A 21,722-nucleotide genomic window follows, 5' to 3' on the forward strand; every position below is an offset into this window, starting at 1 on the left:
TTTTTTTATATCAATCAATTGGATGAACTTTAATCTTTTTTATTTTGATACTCTAATATTTTTTATTATTCCAACCAAGTACTTTTTAAATTGACAAAATTTCTTTACTTAAATAATTTATTTAATATGATTTATTTTTCATGATTTCATCAACTTTTCATTTATGTTGCAATTACATGATATTTGTTTATTTAGTTAAAATAATAAATATTTTACTTGTATGAATAATTTATTTATTAATTTTAAATAATTGGGTTTTTAGTTTTTATATGATGACTTACTATTGATGAAAAGATTGCAACTTTAAAAAGATTTACCTTAGTTATTTTATATTTTATCTTACTTTGAAGGAAAATTATCCCTTGTAGTATGATTAAAATTACACTTGCCTATCATGTTGTATAAAAATATAATTTGCATCCTATATCAAAAAAAAAATTTCAAATATAAAAAAATGATCAAAATATCCCAATATATATTATAACCAAAATAGATACAATTTATCATTTTTCTTTATTTCCTAACCAACAAACTCTTACATGATTTTGTGGTAGTCAACGTGGTTGTCTTTTCTAGGTGGTGAAATCTTTTACAAGTTTCATCATCAAATCAAAATATAACATGTATTTGTTTTTCGAATCAAGGCTTTGAAAATCAATGATAATACGATATGATACTGTTAAAAATTATTTATTTAATTGTTTATAGGTTGTTTAGTGTTCGTGTAATTTAAAAAAAGAAACCCAAATTTGTGAATGTGCAACATGGTTTTGGTAGTACGAAGCCTTTTATTCTTATTTATTTGAATACCTAAAAAGAACCCCAAATTTATTTTGAACTAATCATTGTTCCCCAAAATCCTATAAATTAAGATGGAAGATTTTGATTTTGATTATAAGGTGTTGATGTTGAATTGGGTTATGATATGAGAGGTTCTAATGTTGATAATGGTGATGGTGGTCAAGTTGGTGCTAATGTTGGAGGTTTTGTTGTTGGTGTTGATATTGGTGCTAATATGGGTGGTTTTGTTGATGGTGGTAGTGATGATGATGGAGCTGAAAAGGGTGTTGGTTTTGATGTGGTGTGGGTGGTGTTATAGGTGATGTTGATGTTAATATGTACAGTGATATTAAAGATGATGAAGAGAAGGAAGATCAAAACTATATCCTTTTTACATGAGGATTCAAAATAAGTGCTAAGAGAGTGTATCCATTGTGATAGCCGGTTTATAATTAAAAAGACACAAACTAGTATATATAATAGTAAATTTAGACATATTCATCAAAGACATACCATTAAACACTTGTTTTCAAATGAAATTATTTTTATTGACTATATAAAGTCAAAGAAAAATATTATGTATCCGTTGACCAAAAGTTTATTGAGAGAGTTTGTGTATATAAAGCCTTTAAAAATGAAAAAAAAATGAAATGGTCGATAACCATACCTAATTTACTAGAGATCTCAACATCTATGTTCATATGAAAAACTAAGTCGTAACATTCTTAATATAACTTGAAAATTATTATTTCCTACCTATTTCTATGATGAAAGTGTTGCTAACTGTAACATGATAAATGGTGAATTGTGATCTTAATTATTTTCATATCCTAGTATACCAAATGGAGTATAACATAATACTCTTAATGAAAGATCACCTATATGAGTAAGAAAGATAGTCATTTCTTTAAAAAGAATATCTAAAAAAGGTTGAATTCTCAAAAGTACTTATAAATCCAAGAGTTGTTCAGAAACAAAATGAACATAACAGTGAAAACCAAATAAAATTATTATGTAGAGAGCTATGTGAATACTATTATTTTGATTTATATAAAATTCTGAATAATTTAAGACATTATATTTACTAGTTAGCCAAGTAAATATGACTGTATTTCATCAAAAAATGTTCAAAGCCAAAAGTTACCTATTATGATGTGTGATCCAGCAAATCAATATTTCTCTACCAATCTTTAAGTCGTTTTTAAACTGATCAGATAATTTTCATTCATGAGGGTAATTGTTGGAAATTCATTTAAAACATGGTTAATAGATCTATTTGAGACCAAACTAAAAGTGAGGTTCGCTCACTTTTGGGGTTAAAATTTTGATAGAATTTAATCTATAATATGAGCTCTTTAACATATAATATTAACATGATTTAAATAAATTATGGATAAATAAAAAATTAATCTCAAAGAACTCTTGGTTGAGATATTTTGGAGAAACCTAAAGTCTTAAAAAACTTGTATCTTATATAGGAAAAAAACAAGCTTTACTTGTTGTTTATATAGTGGAAAGGTGAAAATTTCAAATTAGACAAAAAAAAAACAACCTACATTTTTAGAGGGGAGATGACCTAAACATAGTGAGATTTGAGATAAAACTCATGTGCGTATGCACGACCTAGCTCATACTCAGGATTTGGGTAGGGACTAAGTTTGGGTTAAATGTAAAATAATTTGTTGGGCTACAAAAATTTATTTATTGCAAACTTGATTTTAGGCTTTGGTTTAGTTTATAAATGATTATTTTCTCCAGCCCATAGACTAAGCCTGATCAGATTTTTTAGTTTTATTTTTGTAAAACTGATTCTTCATGAACCTAGATAGTTTTGGATAATTTTTACGTCTCTTTAAAACCAAAACTATTAGGATTAATTTTGGTATTATGATGGGTAATCAAAGCTAATTATAGATGAAATTTATTCTTATATTAATCAGAATTAATTCTTATAAGTTTTGGTTTTGAAACTCACTATAAAAGGGTGCTGCGATAAGAGTTTTTTGCACTCTTTTTTTCTCTCTCATACTCTTCACCACCTCACTTTTTAGTGTTTTCTTCTATGTTTTAAGCTTCATTTTCTTCTAGGTTTAGAGCTTAGGTTTGGTCTTGTTGAGAGATAGAGTTATATTTTCTTAATTTGTTGACTTTGTTTAGAAGTGAATCTAAATAAAATGGTGTTGTTGAAAGTTTAAAAAGCTTGTTACAAATAATCATTTGCACCAAGTGAGGAGTAATAAAGTTTTAAAAACAAAATAGTTATTCTAGAATGTTTCAACAAGTAAGTAATCTTCTTTGGTTTGTTTAATCAAATATATTAGTATGAATGCTATGATTTTATTTCAATTTTTTTATGGCTATTTGAATATATGTTTAATGTACATACTAAGATTTTTATATGTTTTATATTGATTTGCAAGTTTGACATGGTGTGTGTACATATTTCACATATTTCTTATGCTCTCTAGTTTTAATTTGAATATTTATATTGTGATAAACTAAATAATTCATGCTTGCTTATAGTTTTAAGAAGCATAGACAATAGATTTTCCTTTTACATCTAATTTGTTTAGAACACTCTTGTAATTATAAACTAAACTTGCTGACTAATCTAGCCTCATATGTTATATTGTACATGGACTTCTAATACTGCTAATCTTCTTCCATTACTCGTGAGTGTGTGTGTGTATGCGCGCGCGCGCGCGTATCAATAATACAAATTTTTTATTTAGATAAAATTAAAAAATGATGATACAAAAACAACCTAGTTCAACAACAACATATAATTAAGAAGATAAGATTTTAATTGAAAATTCTTGTTAAGTGTTTGATATATAGATATTACATGGAAAAAGTGAAAGGGAATTGAAATTGATTGTTTAAGAATTTGATTGAAATATGTAATTTAATATGCTACTTCACTTTCTTATTACTTATAAATAATTGTTGGCAATTATGCTGGTTTGTCAACAATATTAAAGTTTTAACAAATATTAATAATATAGGTAATATTTTTTTAATTATTTTTAATATAAAATATCAAAACAATCCAAAAATATTTTAAAAAATTTAATTTTAAATATTTTTTTTCAAGATTTGCAATGCTCGGGTTTATTATGATATCCAAAGTTATATGTCACATCATTCAATTATGACTAAAAAAAAAATTAGCTAAGATGAACTTGATGTTGGGAGTTCTGCTCATGTGTTATTTAAGATTTGAGCTCCTTTGAAAACGTAATCCAACCTGTGTCTTAAAAAAAATTAATTTTTTATTTAAAATTAATGTTTTTTTTTAGTATTTCTAGATTGTTATAATATGCTGATATCAAAAATAATTTTTAAAAATAAAAAAAATATTATCTTGATGTTTTTTTAAACGAAAAAACACTTTGAACCGCGACCATTACAACAATCTCAAACAAGCCCTTAACATGGTCCTTTATATGTTATTTCCCCCTCGTCTGAGCCTAAATGACTTAATTGATGTTGTTCATTAAATAATTTTATGTGATAGAACTAATTACTATCAAGTATTTTATTATTTACATATTCAGATTTCTTTATTATTTTGATTGATGAATCAAAAGTTATCCACTGTATTTTACTATTTTATAAATATTGCATACTAAATAAATATAATATAAGTTTCATAGAAACTATTTGCGTAATAGATTGAGCTAGATTGTTTAAGTAATAGCCTTATAATAATAGTTTTAAGTTTCAAATATTTAAATAAAAAAATTCTTATAATTCTTGGTCATTAAAATTCTTACAAACATTCCAGAGATTAAAAAAACTAATTTTTTTTTTAAATTTAAACTTTTGAATATATTTAAGGAATTAAAAACTCAAAATGCTCAAATAAAAAAATTAAAAAATTCTAAGCCATTAAAGTTCTCTAAAAATTATTCTTGTAAGAAATTATTTTGAAGATGTTAAAAAAATAATAAGATTACAAAACAACACAACTATTGAAATTCAAAGAAATCATAAACAAATAAAAAAAACTCTAATATTCACAGCCATTAAATTCTATTTTAAAACAATTTCAAAAATGTATATCATGACTAATAGATTACAAAAAAAAAGAGAATTTAAAGTAAACTAATTTAGATAAAATTTAAGAAAGCAATAGAGAAGTAGAAGAAAAATCTATAAATAAAAGTAAGAAAAAAAAACTGTAAATAAAGGATAAATTATAGAAAGAAATTATGTATATCATGTTGATTTTCAATAATTGAATGACATATTTATAATGTTATATAATTTAAATTCTATGTGAATTATTATTTTTGTCTTTGTAAAAACTATTTATAATAAATAAAAACTTTACATCATGAGTTCTAATACAATTTGAATACACGTATACTTTTTGGAAGTCATATGAATTATAACTAAATTGTTATATTTTTTAGTTTAATCTTTTAAGGATTTTTATTCTAAATAGGACGCGATCAATTAGTCACTCATGCAAACTCTTATCTTTATAACTAATTGTCTATTTTTAACTGATCATAACTTCTAACTCTTTTAATCAATCATGACTTGATCAATTGTTTCTTTACTTTTTTAGTTGATTCAAACTTTTTTTAGACTTGATTCTTAGTTAATTTTAGCTTTTTTTTTCCTTCTTTTTGTAGTCTTAAAACTATAGTTTTTTATTTAGCCGATAAATGAATATTCATTTCTAGTGTAAATAAAAATTAGATAAACTTTTAAATATGCAGGTTATGCTTTTACAACTCTATATCTTGTGATATGAGTGTTTATGTATTCATCTTGGAGTATAAAGTTAAATTAATAGATGTTTGGAACAAATTCAATAATCTCGTTTGTTTTTCCGTTTTAAAAATGTTTTTGAAAAAAAATTATTTTTTTATTTTTTTACTTCAAATTAATATATTTTTAGTGTTTTCAGATATTTTTAACATGCTGCTATCAAAAATAAGTTTTTAAAAATAAAAAAAACTTTATTTTAATGTATTTTTGAGTAAAAAATATTTTGAAAAATAAGCGCTACCATACTTTCAAACACCTCTTAAATAATTTGATTTAAAATCTTCAATTGCATTTTCATATCTTTTCATGAAATAGTTATTTTTTAAAAAATAACTATCATTTATAATAATAATAATAATAATAATAATAATAATAAACAAAGTATATGCTAATTTTATCCCTACAAAATTAAAGTTAATTTTTTTATAATAATTTTGATTCAATGATATTATAGATATTAAATCAATCAAGTATATCATTCTAAATTATAAAAATAAAAATTTTAAATTATATTTGAAATCTCTTACAAAATTGAAATCATTAGTTTGGATTCATAATATTTATTTTTGAAAAATGTTTTAAATCGAAAGTGGGCAACATAAAAGCGGCCGACAAAACAGACCGAAATACAAGAGGAAATATCCCGGTTTCAAGGACACTCTCGTAAAATCAATCCTTTTCCAACCCTCCTTCAAGCTAAATAATAAAAAGATCCACCGCTTTCTCTTTTCTTCTCACTCGAACAAACCTAGAAAGCCTCCTCTCTAATAATCAAATCGCTGATATGGGAACACCTGAAACTTCTCGAGAGCCGTGTCCTGATCGTATTCTCGATGATATTGGCGGCGCTTTCGGCATGGGAGCCGTCGGCGGCTCCGTTTTCCACTTCATCAAAGGCGTCCACAGCTCTCCAACCGGTACAAGGCTTATCGGCGGAACTCAGGCCGTTCGCATGAACGCTCCGCGTGTTGGTGGTAGCTTTGCCGTCTGGGGAGGCCTCTTCTCCGCCTTTGACTGCTCAATGGTTTACCTCCGGCAGAAGGAAGATCCATGGAACTCAATCATAGCTGGCGCTTCCACCGGTGGCTTCCTATCCATGCGGCAAGGACTTGGCGCGTCGGCTCGCTCGGCTATGTTTGGTGGCGTGTTACTGGCTTTGATTGAAGGAGCTGGGATTATGCTGAATAAGGTAATGAGTGCTCAACAGGATATGCCTGTTATTATTGAAGATCCTGTTCCTGCTATGGCCGGTGGGCCTGGTTTTCCTATGGGCCAGCCCCACGCCCAGACCCAAGAGGGTGCATCTGTGAGTGGTTCGGAGTCGGGTTCGTGGTTCGGTGGGTGGTTTGGAGGAGGGAAGAAGAAGGAATCAGAGGCGAGTAGTAGTGGAAGCAAGACTGAGATTTTAGAGAGTTTTGATGCTCCACCAGTACCAAATTTTGAATACAAGTAACAAAAAATGAAAAGGATGAGCTTGTTTAGGGTTCTATCAACTTGTTATTAGGAGGTAAAGATTTTGGAACTTGCGAAGGTCCAAACTTGCTGTACTGGATTGTTGTCCTCTTTAAATCTAATTTCTCTGTTTGGATTATGAAACAGAGTAGCATCAATGTATAATAATTCACTGCCAATTTTGTATTATTTTTAAAGTTTTTGTTGCTGAGATTAACAGTTTTCTGCTGGGTGATTATTCTCAATGTTAATGGTTTAACTATGGGAAATAGTATCTCAATGTCATGAGGCTAAGCTCCGGCTTGTTGAAATTTGGTTTTACAATAACAGTCTGTATTTGGCTGTGCCTTTATCTTTTAATGTTATTGGCTACTGAAAGATTTTGTGCTGTCTGTTTGAATTTGATGTTCTTATGTTTACTTCAATTAGTAGTGCCTACTTTTGTAGCTTCATCTCGTGCCTTTGCAGTGGATCTTAAGGATCTGCTTCTTTGACAAGTAGGGATATGTGGATTGGAATTTGCTTTCTTTTTTTTAGTTCACGGCTTCAATCACCCTTTACGAGTTCATGATTTTTTTGTGCCTTTTCCTTGTAAATGTATTTGTTTGTTGGGTTTCTTATCTATGCATTTGTTCTTGGCCACATTGAATATAAACTAGTATTGTTGCTCATCTTTCGAGTCTCTTCCTCTGCAATCATGGAAAACTAGCGATTAACCAACAGCAGTAAATGAACATGTTTATTTTTTTGTGTGCTCATTGAAATTGCTTGCATTAGGAAAAGCAAGATGGAGAAAAGGGTGAGGGGAAGACGAGTTGTTTGAGCCACCAAATATAGCTGGAGATACAATATGTTGAGAATGAACGGCGTTAACTTTAGCTAGCTAGTTGTGCTAATTTATTGACCACAGCAGTCGGAAAATTGGGCAGCTCCTATTCATACTCCTGTAAAGATTACTTTATACTTGACATTACCTGTTACCTGATTCATTGTTGCTGCCTCATTTGTGTTAATTTTAGGTGGAGGAAAAGGGATGTGTTGTTGACTGCGTTTCCTTTTGATGGGTTTGCAATTGTTAGTATACCAAAAGAAATAGGATTCATAACCCTCTTAACATAATTCATTTGCGTTAATGTCATTTTATTGTTTGTATTATAGCTACTTGGTTACTGGGTATAAGTTTGGTATGATTGCTCCTCTCTATGTTGGTCTACTTCTGCATGTGTCATGAAATTCTTTTTGACTGATATTTGTTTGTTGAATGATGATGCAATCGATGCCCTTGTTTTTCTTCGACGCTGCAAGACAAATTCAGGCTATATGAAGCCATAAATATGCACCGTTGGTACAGGCTTTTCTCCCAAAATTGTGCTCTTAATGACCATTTTAAGATAGCAGTTGTGCTATGCTGGTAAATTTGAGCATTTGTTTTATTTGTGTTTATTCCATGAATGTATAGTCTAGTATTTTATACTCGAATGTTGAAGTTGATTTTGAAACCCTCACTGGTTCATTGCTATTTATTCAGTGATGCGATTCTTATATCCTCCACTGCAATCTGTTTTCTTGCGCATCATTCTGAACTCGAGTCTACTCATGCTGCTGCCGCCGTGCTTGTGTTTTGTGTCTATTTTACTGTCTTTCATAACACATATGATTTTTTCATACAGTTTTTTTTTTTTTTATGGGTATATTTAATTTATATGTCTTATAATATGCATTTATATTTAATTCTACATATTTTTCATACCTTAACTTATAAAAATAATTGTTTGTTTATATAAAAAAAACATAATATATATTAGTCTCAATAATTCTTATTCATATTTGATTTTAATAGATAATTGATCAAGAATATTTAGAACAATGCTTTTACATAACATAAATTTTATAATTATAAGTTTGTATTGAAAAATTTTTAATCATAAAATATTAATTCATAAAATATTAATAAATTTTTTAATTCATAATATGTATCAGTTTCAACAACTCTCATTTGTGTTAATGCATAAAATATTTTATAACAACTTTATAATTTTTTTATAAAGCATTTTTATCTTAATAACTCTATTTTCACTTTAGATTTATTAATTAAATATTAAATTAATTAATTAAATATTTTATAAATATTAAAAATAAATAAAATCTTTATTAAGATTAAATATATTTACATAAATAAAATCAATATCATATATAACCAATTAATTAGCTATAAAGCATATATATATTAACATCATTTTTCTAAAAGAGTTTTGTTTATATTTACCTCTCTATTTTTTTTAAAAACGAGATTTTTTTTAATTTTATTCATGTTGTAAACATTTTGAAAGATATTTTACACTTTTTAATCTTTGTAAAATTTCCTCAGATTTCATATAATGATTTAATTGATGGAAAATACTTTGCTTTGATTTATTTTTCTAAGAAGAAACAAATACAATAAAACATGTAAATATTTTATGTATTTAATTAAGAGTTTTTTTTTGTATTTAAAAAGTATTTTTAAAATTTTTTATTTTTTAAAATTTTAAATTATTTTAATATGTTAATATTAAAAATAATAATTAAAAACAAAAAAATTATTTTAATATATATATGTTTTTAAAAATACTCAGAACCAAATCCAGTCCGAAAATTTCTCTGATGTATATAGCCAAAGACAAAAAAAAACACTAAGCCGGCCTCATTTAACTGTCCTGTCCTGTCCTGTCCTGTCCAAAAAGCCACCAAAACCACACAGATTTACAGATCATGGACAGACCAAAAGCTACTATCATCACCAGATATTATAGACATTTTGATATTCGAGGACATGCGATGCGACTGTCACTCTTACTTCTTCCACACGCTCTTCCCCGTAACTCTCACAAACTTCCCCTCTCCCCTCTCCCACTACTCCACCGCACCATGGCAGCCTCCGCCACCACCAACGTCGAGCACATAAGCCCATCAAACACGCGCGTGGGTTGGATCGGAACTGGTGTAATGGGCCGCTCCATGTGCGGCCATCTTATAAAAGCTGGTTACAAAGTCACCGTCTTCAACCGGACCCTTTCAAAGGCCCAACCCTTAATCGACATGGGAGCTCGCCTGGCTCAATCACCTCTCGCTGTCGCTTCCCAATCCGACGTCGTCTTCTCCATCGTCGGCTTTCCCTCCGACGTCCGCAGCGTCCTCCTTGATTCCACTTCCGGCGCCCTTCCAGGACTCCGCCCTGGCGGCGTCCTCGTCGACATGACCACATCTGAACCCTCCCTCGCCGCGGAGATTTCAGCAGCCGCCACTATAAAGGACTGCCACTCCGTTGACGCCCCCGTATCCGGAGGCGACCGGGGCGCCAAGAACGGTAGCCTCGCAATTTTCGCAGGAGGAGATAAAACAGTCATCGACAGGCTAAGTCCCCTATTTGCCCTCATGGGGAGGGTTAATTACATGGGTGCCACCGGGAAAGGTCAGTTCGCAAAATTGGCAAATCAAATAACGATAGCATCAACAATGGTTGGATTAGTAGAGGGAATTATTTATGCCCATAAAGCTGGATTAAATGTTGAATCTTATTTAAATGCAATCTCAACCGGGGCAGCAGGGTCAAAGTCACTTGATTTATATGGGAGTAGAATTTTGAAGAGGGATTTCGAAGCTGGATTTTTTGTCAATCATTTTGTGAAAGATTTAGGGATTTGTTTGAAGGAGTGTCAAAATATGGGACTTGCTTTGCCAGGATTAGCTCTGGCCCAGCAGCTTTATTTGTCTCTTAAGGCTCATGGTGAAGGGAATTTAGGCACTCAAGCTCTTATTTTGGCTCTGGAGAGGCTTAATAATGTTTCTCTTGAGAATTTGGCTTCTTCCAATTCGGCTGCGAATTAGACCGGTAACATTATTGAGGTGTGAGGAATAATTGTAACTACTACAGTCTTTGTTATGAGTGTTTGGATTATGATGTTGAGGTTATGATGTTTTACAATGTGTTCTTTTGAAACTCTGCTATACTGTTATACTGGTTGGCATATAATGTTTGTAGAAATGTGCTTTTCGGGTTCTGTACTCCCCTGCTTTTAGAAACTAGGAAACTCGGCTTGGTGAAATGGCAGGTTTTGCTTAGAATTTTGCTATGTTTTATCATGCCCTTAACAAGCTGTTATCTTGACGGATCAAGCTTTTGTCTTGTGAGTTGATGGTTGAGGTGCCATAATTCCATGATGTGACATAAATCTTATCTAATAAGATTTCTCTGGAATTTCTCTTATTATTCACGATAGCAAGCTTATGAAAGAACCTGCTTGATTTTCGCTTGTTGCGTGTAGTCATTGGATATCATAACGAATATGGACTTGTTAAATTTCAATCATCTTATTGGAAAAGATGTTTAATAGGAGAGATTTCTAGGATAATTCTATGTTTTTTCTCAATGACTCTGCCTCACAGTTTTGGACGCAGAAATATTTGAAGTAGCCTGTGTTACAAATTTTCGTCTCAGACATCATTTGCATGAAACATGATTTTTTCTGGAAAGAAAAAAAGGTTGTCTCAAACATCATGCAGCAACTGTATGTGTTCACTGGTTTCCTACTACATCAAACAGTGCTGCTTCTAGATCGATTTTGAATAATTCATAGGTCTTCGAAGAAAATGATGATCTTTTCTCGTGCATAAATGTTGCAGTATACTCTCTAGTCATCTAATAACCTGCTGTTCAAAGTTGGTTTCTCAGCCGCATTCAAAGCACGCTAAGTGGTTATTCTCTTTTCTTCTTGAAGAGTCCACTCTCACTCTCGGGTCTCCTAGCCGAGTAGGAATGCCATCTCTCACAGAGAGGAAAATAGTCGGGTCCCAGCCAATGATGCTTGAGTTAGTATTAAGGAATGATTGGGACCCTATGATGCTTGGTGTTAAGGAACGATAGAAAGAAAGCAGTTGGAGTTTAGAAAGCATGGAGATGTAGATAATGGGAAGGAATGAATACTAGGGTACTACTGTCTAAAGAACTCACGATGGTGGCACTGGTGAAGTTATTTATACCGAATTAGCTAGTGATATTTGAAAGAAATCTGGTCATTAATTTGCTTGTTTGGCAGTAATTGATAAAGGTGTCGTAAGGGTCTTAAAGCATGGGAATAGCATGCAAGGATTTACTTCCAGATGAATTAGCACGGTTGCACGTTGGACAAAATCATTCAGAGAATCCGCTTCGGAGTCTCAAGTCAGTTTGCCGAGACTGTTGGGTTGACTCAAAATTTCGTCGCACTTCACCCTCTGTAAGAACAACGACAAAATGTCTAGTGGAAATGAGAAGAGAGGACGGCTCAGAGCCTCTCTCAAGTCCTCATGGGAGAAAACATGTTAAAAGCGGCACTTTTCTGGATAATGTCCTAGGTATAATGCTAACAGGGTGTCATGTTTTGCTCGGTGGTGACCAAAGAATGCCTCAACTATAAAATTGACCTTGTCTTTATGGTAGACAAGTCATAAACTGAAACTACACCAGTTCTTATGGGTTTTTTCTGTTGGTTGAATGCTACGCGTTTCATATTGCTCATAATTTATTTTTTCTGTGCGCTTTCTTGTTAATCAGCTTTCTGAAGGCCTGGTTATTTGAAGTTGCTAAAGAGGCTTGATTTCCACCAATTAGGAACTCACAATTTGATCCTTCACTTCTATCCTAGAACTGGAACCTTGCTATGGTGATCCAAATCAATTTAGCGGATCATCGATGAAAGTCACTGTGTTCATGGATCAAATCCCTGATTCTGCCTTTTTATGGATCTTGAGATTGGACTGTCTCTAACTATTAGTTGGACAAAATCCTCGGTTCTGCAATTTTATGGATTCTGGCCCTGGCCAGTTGGTCTTTGTTATTTGTAGCGGACTTCCAGGATTTTTTTTTTTATCTGACATAAAATTCCAGCTCGGTTCGCTTTCTCCTTTTGAGTGCGGAAAATACAGAAATTATCTAACAACCAAGTGGGAAAGAACCTGTGGTTCAGGACCTCAGGTAAAGTCAAGTCAAGTCAACCGTGTCTGTCTACATTGTCTTCTTGTGTTGTGTCCCACTGCCCTCACTTTCTAAAATATTTCACATCTAACACTGCAGGGTAAAACTCGTGAATGGATGATGCCTTTTGTTATGTTAAACGGTATCTTGTACAATTTTAGCCGGTATGTCACAAGGGCTGCTAACAATCTATTTAGTGGGCTGGCATTGATTATATAATCTGTATCTCATGATTTTGCGCACTAAATATGTTTATTATAATGTGATTGTCAAAGAAGGTTATGCAGATCTTACTGCATTAAAAAATAGTACGATGGTCATATAACTCAGGTGATGTATAATCTGGAATTTTTGCTTCAGGGACTCAGCTTCATCCTGCCTCCAGGAAGCTGCCTGCGGGAAGGGTACTGCAGCTCATCCCTTGTAGTCTCTCCCTGGTTCATGTTGATAGTTTTACCGTTTGGTTTACGTTTAGTTGATTGTTACGTTGTTTGATAGCAGAGTTCCTTCGTCCCCATAAAACCTGCCATGCATCATGCATGGTGACGATTGTCTTCATCGGGCCAAATTTTTGGAGTGTGCAGAGGGATGTCCCCTCATGTGGGTTGAACTTATGGTGATCATCCATTCAGAATGAGCTATCACTTGACTACAATGCTTGTAGAACTATGGCTGTGGAAAATTGTAGTGCCCGTCATATCTGATTATAATTGATCTGAACTCCTGTTTTTTTAAATATTAAAGCGACATCGATATTATTGTATGGTTCTGAGCTTCCGCGGACCAAAGCGGAGACTAGACTATACTTTTCCCAATGGAGATATATGGTGAATGAGCAATCATTGAACGCTTTGTTTTAGAATTCAATTCTATGGTTGTTGAGACAAAAGGGATATGGATAGCTAGTTGACTGGTAATAGGAAGGAAGACTGTAGGAAGGAAATGGTTTTTCCCTGGTGTTTTCGTTTTTCCCTTCTACTTTCATCTCCTCAAGGTTACATATTGTAGCTTGTCCAGATATAAAAGATTGTGAAAAGATGATACTGCCTATTTTTGGAAAACCTTCTATTTCTCTTCAATCCTTGGTGCATGCCAGATGAAATTTACTTTCGAAATGGCCGTAAGAGATGACTTTACCTACATAAATCAGCATTTCTTAGCTCAGATTCTTCCTCTTACTTTCCTCTTCCAGTTAAAAATTGTGTCATGGCTTTAATTCTCTCATTGGTAGATTGATTTTACACGAGCTGCACTGTTATAAAGTGGTCAAAGTCTTCCTCGATGTATGGTGTTCCAAAGGCTGTCATTCAAAAATTGACTGCCACATTCGACCTTTTCGCAATTGTTGTTATTATTATTATTATCATTAAAATATGCAGAGATGTAAGGGGTTGGCATGGGTGTGGGGAAGGACATTCCTGTTATATAGAGCTTTTATAGATTACGACCAAAAACAATTGATCGGTGTTTGTAAGAGCTTAGGAAGAGATAACTTAATCTGAATTTGATCGAGGGTTGTTAAGGACGATAGCTTTAACCCAAATTTGATCATGCTTTTATTTTATATTGAATAATAAATAATACTCAAAATAATGAATATAAAAATTTCTTAAATAATTGATAATAAATAATGTAGATCTATTGCCATCTTTATTTATTGTTCATTTAGACAGCAACCCTATTTAGACAACAAAATTTCAACAACACGTGCTAATGTTTTTAGGGTGGGGCATATGTTTTTTCACCATATTTTTGTAGATGAAGACCAAAAAAGCTCCAGGTAAGAAAACCCTTTCAAATGAAGGATGAAATAGTGACCTTCCGTGACTCTCTGAGTCTTTATCCTTGAATAGTCAAAAATTGGAAGTGACACTTACATTGTCATCCTGTTTTACTGTTAATAAACATGCAAGATTATCCAAGAAATTTTACTGTTTAATTTGGCCCCCTTTAATTATTTTTTCTTACTCCGCCCCTGGTTTCAAGGTTTTAATGATGTTAAAAACTATATCTTCTTCCTAATCAAGTTTCTCTCTATAAACATGCATAACATATCCTCTTAACACGCTTTCCCTTTACCATCATTAGTGATTACTTAAGTGTCGAAGGATCTCCTAAACCTATAATTAAAAAGGAGGCAGTGACACATTTTAGAGAGAGCTTTCTCTCTATCCATTTTTGTCTTTTATTTTCTATTTTTATACATTATACATTATATTCTTTAATCTCACAGTGTATTAACCATAAAAATGATCTCATTGAGGCAATTCCTAATACCACTAACTTTCTTTGTTTGAGTTTAATATGGCATTACCACCATTTTTGAATCATTCAAAAAGGATCAATATCAAGTATAATAAATATAAATGCCTAAATTATTGAGCATTGTTAGTCACATCGATCATTAATGAGAATGATATTTTTAGCCTCTCAGCGAACCATATTAACATATATCCTTCTCCACACATCATGCATAAATATATATTTGAGAAAAATCCGACTTGATTGGCCATAACCATCACTTTCTAGTGCATAAGATAAGGTATTTTTTGTTTATTCTATTTTATGTTTTATCGTTGTCATGCCTATATGGTTTCACCCTTGTTGGCCATGATATTGTTTAAATTATATGGCATGTAAAATATGAACATGAACACTTAAAATATTGGAGACATTCTATTATCATTGTGCCTTATTATATGTATTCCTTGACCCATACATGTATTTATTTTGATATACACACATGTATTCTTTTTAGCATGCATGCATGTGCCCTAACACCTTTGCTAATAAGATATCAATTATTAGCCTTACTAAATTTTTATTATTATGATAGAAAAAAATATAGGAGAAATAAACCAAAATATGGCCAAACTTTAGTTTCCAACACATGAATGCTAATTTGAGTATCAAAAAGCCTTCTAATGCTCTTTTCCTTCATCATTAATGCTAATTTAAGTACCAAAAGGTCTTTTAAACTATAAAAAAAGACATTGACATATTATAAAGAGATCTTTCTCTCTATCTTTTTTTTTTCTAGTATAATTATTAGAGGTGTTTAACCCGACCAACCAAGAAAAGAAAAAAAGATTAACCAAAAAAATTAAACCAAGAAAAAAAATGATTTAAAAACAAGAAAACTATTCAATTCAGGCTAGTTTTAATTTTAAAAAGCTGAAATTTAGCGAGCTGGTTTAACCAAAATAAACACCTAATCCTAAATCAATATGGAAGTCGCCTCCCTTCCCCTCCTTCCCCTGTCTGTTGCCCCCCACCCCTCTCTCTTTCTTCCTCATATATGTACTTTCTACTGGGCATAATTTGATTGCAGTCCAAGAGACTTCCCTGTTATAAAACCTTAAGAAACTTGAACTGAGAAATTTGAAAAGGAAGCAAGAAAGAAAGAAAAAAGTTGTTTAAAGTAGGAGGTCATGGGATAAGTCTCACCTTTTTTAAGATGGCTGCTGCTACTCAACAACTCACATGTCCTCATCTCTTGTTTTCTGCGTAATTGTTTGCCCACTTAATTTTTCAAGTTTTTAAGGATGGGAAGATGATATTTTTATGACTCATATGGGATATTTCTTTGGGTTTCTCTTAATTCTCTCATTTTAATTTGAATTAGGTAAATTCATGTGTTAAAAATTTTGGGTAGTAGATGTAGCTACCAATTTGATCCTTAACCTAGAAGTGGTGGGTGAAGATGGTTCCATGCACTCCATCTTGCCATGAGTTTTTCCTTTGCTGGACTCCGTTCCTTGTCAAAAGGAAGGCTCATAAAGATTGTTGAAGATATTGATAACAATGTCGTTATTACTAATAGAGTTATATTGGATCCACTTAATTAATATTTTTTGCTGCATGCGTTGGTTCTTTTAGTAGTGTTTGCTGAAACTTGAAACTTGATGGGCAGAGATACGTTTTCGTTGCTTCATCCAGGGTCAATTATTTTTCCTTCTGATTCTAATTGACGGGCAGAGATACGATCGATATTATTGTGTGGTTCTAAGCTCCCGCGGACCAAAGTGGAGACTAGACTATACTTTTCCCAATGGTGAATGAGCAATCATTGAATGCTTTGTTTTAAAATTCCTGATTGAAGAATCAATTCTGTGGTTGTTGACTGGTAATAGGAAGGAAGACTGAAGGAAGTAAATCTAGATGCCCGAAATCTGAGCATCATAACAGAGTTCAAACCAGAACAACAAACTCAAACCCTCCGAAATGTCGGAAATAACCCCCATTGTCCTCTTAATTCACTTCCTCACCCTCTTCCTTTTCCTTCATGCAAACTCCCAATTTCATGATCAAGCCGTTCTACTAAGACTGAAACAACACTGGCAAAATCCGTTGTCTCTTGAGCAATGGACCCCATCAAACTCCTCTCATTGCACTTGGCCTGGAGTAGTCTGCACTGATAACTACATCACTCAACTCATCCTTGATAACAAGAACATCTCTGGAACTATCCCACCCTTTCTTTCAGACCTTAAGAACCTCACATTTCTCAACTTTTCTAATAACAATATTATTGGAAAGTTCCCTGTGGCTGTACATAACTTGTCCAAGTTGGAGATCTTAGACCTCTCTCAGAACTACATTGTTGGCACAATTCCTGATGATATTGACTGTTTGGCTCGCCTCTCGTACCTCAACCTCTGTGTTAATAACTTCACTGGCAGCATTCCAGCTGCCATTGGGCGGATACCAGAGCTAAGAACTCTTTATCTTCATGATAATCTGTTCGATGGTACTTTCCCTCCAGAAATCGGAAACTTGTCCAAACTTGAAGAGTTATATATGGCTCACAATGGCTTTTCTCCATCAAGGTTGCATTCCAGTTTCACCCAGCTGAAGAAACTGAAGATGTTGTGGATTTCCGGAGCGAATTTGATTGGCGAGATTCCACAAGTGATTGGAGAAATGGTGGCATTGGAGCACTTGGATTTATCCTCTAATAAACTAACTGGGAGTATTCCTGGCAGTTTGTTCATGTTGATGAATTTGAGAGTGCTATGGCTTTACAAGAACAAATTATCTGGGGAAATTCCTCGGGCTGTTGAAGCTTTGAATTTGACTTCCGTCGATCTTTCGGAGAACAATCTGACTGGTACAATACCTGTTGATTTTGGGAAGCTCGACAAATTATCATGTTTGAGTTTGTTCTACAATCAGTTATCTGGTGAGATCCCAGAAGGCATTGGTCGTCTTCCGGCATTGAAAGATTTTAAGTTGTTTAGGAACAATTTATCAGGGTCAATCCCTCCAGATCTTGGGCGATACTCAGCCCTTGAACGCTTCGAGGTTTGTTCCAATAGGCTTACTGGGAACCTGCCTGAATATTTATGTCATGGAGGGAGCTTAAGAGGCGTGGTAGCTTTTGATAATAAGCTCGGTGGAGAGTTGCCAAAATCACTTGAGAATTGCAGTAGTTTGCTAGCAGTAAGTATTTCAAATAACGCATTTTTTGGCTATATTCCTGTTGGTTTATGGACAGCTTTAAATTTGCAACAACTGAAGATAAGTGATAATTTGTTCACTGGAGAGCTTCCTAATGAAGTGTCAACTAGTCTTTCACGGCTCGAGATAAGTAACAACAAGTTCTCTGGTAGTATTTCCATTGAAGGAAATTCTTGGAGGAATCTGGAGGTCTTCAATGCGAGCAATAACCAATTTACTGGCACCATCCCTCTTGAATTAACTGCTCTTCCTAATATGACGGTTCTTTTACTTGATAAGAACCAGCTTACCGGAGCACTTCCATCTGACATCATCTCATTGAAATCTTTAACTACTCTAAACCTCAGTCAAAATCAACTTTCTGGACATATTCCTGAAAAGTTTGGTTTCCTACCTGACCTGGTCAAACTGGACTTATCAGATAATCAATTTTCTGGTATAATTCCACCACAACTTGGTTCTCTGAGGCTTGTTTTTCTCAATCTCTCTTCCAATAATCTCATGGGGAAAATCCCCACTGAGTTTGAAAATGTTGCTTATGCCACTAGTTTCTTGAACAATCCTGGTCTTTGTACAAGAAGGTCATCCCTATACCTTAAGGTTTGCAATTCCAGACCTCAAAAATCAAGCAAAACTTCAACCCAATTCCTAGCCTTGATATTAAGTACTTTGTTTGCAGCCTTTCTGTTAGCGTTGTTATTTGCATTCATCACGATCAGAGTTCACTGGAAGAGAAACCATAGATTGGATTCAGAATGGAAATTCATCAACTTCCATAAGTTGAATTTTACTGAATCAAACATAGTTTCAGGATTTAAAGAAAGCAACCTGATAGGAAGTGGTGGATCAGGAAAAGTATATCGTGTTGTTGCAAATGGATTTGGTGATGTAGCTGTGAAAAGAATCTCGAATAACAGAAATTCAGACCAGAAACTTGAGAAGGAGTTCCTTGCCGAAATTGAGATACTGGGTACCATAAGGCATTTGAATATAGTGAAGTTGCTTTGTTGTATTTGCAATGATAACTCGAAACTTCTTGTTTACGAGTATATGGAGAAGCGTAGTCTTGATCAATGGCTGCATTCAGAGAGAGAGGCAAAAAGTGCATCAGCTTCAGTGAATCATGTTGCTTTGGACTGGTCCAAGAGGCTGCAGATTGCAGTGGGAGCTGCCCAGGGTCTGTGCTACATGCACCATGACTGCTCTCCTCCCATAGTACACCGAGATGTCAAGTCAAGCAATATACTGTTGGATTCTGAGTTCAACGCAAAAATCGCTGATTTTGGTTTAGCAAGGATGCTTGTTAAGCAGGGAGAACTTGCAACTGTGTCTGCTGTGGCTGGTTCTTTGGGTTACATAGCTCCAGGTAATAAGAGAAAACGTAACCATTTTTGTGCATTTGTTTCCTTTCCCTCCTTTTTCACTACCAAAGAGTTTCATCTAAGTTCGTTATATTTTATAACTTGAACTGCAGAGTATGCTCGAACAGTTAGAGTGAATGAGAAGATTGATGTTTATAGCTTTGGAGTTGTCCTTCTTGAACTAACGACAGGGAAAGCAGCTAATTATGGTGACGAGGATACGTGCCTTGCCGAATGGGCAAGGCGTCACATGCAAGAAGGAAAACCTATAGTCGATGTGTTAGATGAGGAGATAAAGGAGCCTTGTTACGAGGATGAGATGAGAGATGTTTTCAAACTAGGGGTGTTCTGTACGAGCATGTTGCCTTCTGAAAGGCCTAACATGAAGGAGGTTGTCCAGATCTTACTTGGTAGGAACCGTCGATGGGTCTGTGGAAGGAAGAATATGAGACATGCATGAGTACGAGAGGTTGTCGGAGAGTGATGGCATCCAATATTAAAGACTTAATAGAATAATAATATCCACCTCTGGAGTTCAGATTGTAAAATATCAGTCGCTATGCATAATAACATAATGAACTAGTCTACAATGGTGGAACCCTCTAAATCTCTGGAGGAGGGAATCCGCACCTGTAACGTTGTCGCATTGCATGTATGATCTTCTTTTGAGTATGCTATAGTTTACTACAGCACTAGTTACTTACTGAAGATTTTTATTTGATTTGATAATGATTAGCATAGCATTAGGTGTCCCCTCTGTGTTAGTTGCTCAAAGATTTACATAAAAAAATAGGTTTCTCCCACAAAACATAGCTGGGAATGGTCACCTTTTAACTAATGGTTAAAAATAAAAAAAACAATGCAATTGGCTCCTCAGGTTCCATGACCTAGAGGCCCTATGGTTTTGATTCTTATAAAAACACCTTTACACTTTTAATATGGGTAATTTAGGTCTTATAATTTGATTTGTTAGAGAATACTAGTACCTTTCTTTTTGGTAAAATTGAGTTTTTACTGTATAGGTTGCCAACACGTTGTTATGGGATACTTTTGAAACTGCACGTTAATTTAAAAAAAAACGCTTTATACGCATGCAATCAAGAACTGACAGCATTAAAATATATATGATTTGGCTTTTAAGCAACATATAAGTAATATGTAAAAAACTTAAACTTTTTGGATCTAATATATAAAATAAGTAGGGTACATACCTCAAACACTCACCGTAGAACGTAAATTTTTTCCCTAACAAAAAACAATCTAAGAGCACCTAAAGCTTTTAAACTTTTTTAGGCAAACATTGACCAAATAGTTTCCTCCACTAAATTCTTCATATATATAGCAAAAAATCTCTTAGATGTAAATAAAAAAACTTAGGCATATATCTAATTAAACAACTTAATAACAATTGTGTAAAGTAATGAAACAAAAAATTCATCAACAAAAAAAAAATTAAATTGAGAAAACCAAGTGAAAAATGAAAATTAAGATATTTAGCATTGCAACACGAGTAATTTACTTGGTTATGTTTAATAAATTTCTTTGTCAAAATAAATTTGTAATAGAAAAACACAAAATTTATAATAAAAACCAACACACATGTAAAATTTATTGAACAATAATTATATATAAAAAACAATGCAAGGCTACATAGATGAAGAATCTTATAAAAATTCAATATAAAAATAAATTTAATCTATATGAAATTAAAAAAAAACCACAGATGAATAATACTTGCCTAAACATAAACAAAATTTATTTGAAAACATATACACAAATAATGCATTATTTTTTAAAAAATTGAAAAAAATAATTATATATATATATATATATATATATATATATATATATATATATATATATATATATAAAAAGAAACAAGTTAGGTGTTTGCA

At 32.9% G+C, this 21,722-nt stretch overlaps 3 protein-coding genes across 3 annotated transcripts; all 3 read left to right on the forward strand.

Annotated features, from left to right (window-relative positions):
• The first annotated feature begins 6,260 nt into the window (after positions 1 to 6,260).
• LOC133673929 (mitochondrial import inner membrane translocase subunit TIM17-2-like) lies at positions 6,261 to 7,193 on the forward strand. The gene has a single exon (XM_062094865.1). The coding sequence runs from the start codon at positions 6,347 to 6,349 to the stop codon at positions 7,013 to 7,015; it is 669 nt and encodes a 222-aa protein (XP_061950849.1). The 5' UTR covers positions 6,261 to 6,346; the 3' UTR covers positions 7,016 to 7,193.
• A 2,557-nt stretch (positions 7,194 to 9,750) lies between these two features.
• On the forward strand, positions 9,751 to 10,993 carry LOC133674871 (probable 3-hydroxyisobutyrate dehydrogenase-like 1, mitochondrial). Its single transcript, XM_062096154.1, has one exon. It carries the CDS (start codon positions 9,766 to 9,768, stop codon positions 10,879 to 10,881), a length of 1,116 nt encoding a protein of 371 aa, XP_061952138.1. The 5' UTR covers positions 9,751 to 9,765; the 3' UTR covers positions 10,882 to 10,993.
• A 6,167-nt stretch (positions 10,994 to 17,160) lies between these two features.
• On the forward strand, positions 17,161 to 20,530 carry LOC133674371 (receptor-like protein kinase HSL1). The gene is made up of 2 exons (XM_062095435.1): positions 17,161 to 19,832; positions 19,941 to 20,530. The coding sequence occupies exons 1-2, from the start codon at positions 17,231 to 17,233 to the stop codon at positions 20,285 to 20,287; spliced, it is 2,949 nt and encodes a 982-aa protein (XP_061951419.1). The 5' UTR covers positions 17,161 to 17,230; the 3' UTR covers positions 20,288 to 20,530.
• Positions 20,531 to 21,722: the final 1,192 nt, after the last annotated feature.

This window comes from Populus nigra, chromosome 15 (genome assembly GCF_951802175.1).
Source record: "Populus nigra chromosome 15, ddPopNigr1.1, whole genome shotgun sequence".
In the NCBI taxonomy this organism is placed as follows: Eukaryota; Viridiplantae; Streptophyta; class Magnoliopsida; order Malpighiales; family Salicaceae; genus Populus; species Populus nigra.

Bases quoted from the DNA above. Each gene is read 5' to 3' on its own strand.
- LOC133674371 (XM_062095435.1), top strand. From the start codon at position 17,231: ATGTCGGAAATAACCCCCATTGTCCTCTTAATTCACTTCCTCACCCTC. The intron at 19,833-19,940 runs GTAATAAGAGAA...CTTGAACTGCAG, and splicing joins TTTGGGTTACATAGCTCCAG to AGTATGCTCGAACAGTTAGA.
- LOC133673929 (XM_062094865.1), top strand. From the start codon at position 6,347: ATGGGAACACCTGAAACTTCTCGAGAGCCGTGTCCTGATCGTATTCTC.
- LOC133674871 (XM_062096154.1), top strand. From the start codon at position 9,766: ATGGACAGACCAAAAGCTACTATCATCACCAGATATTATAGACATTTT.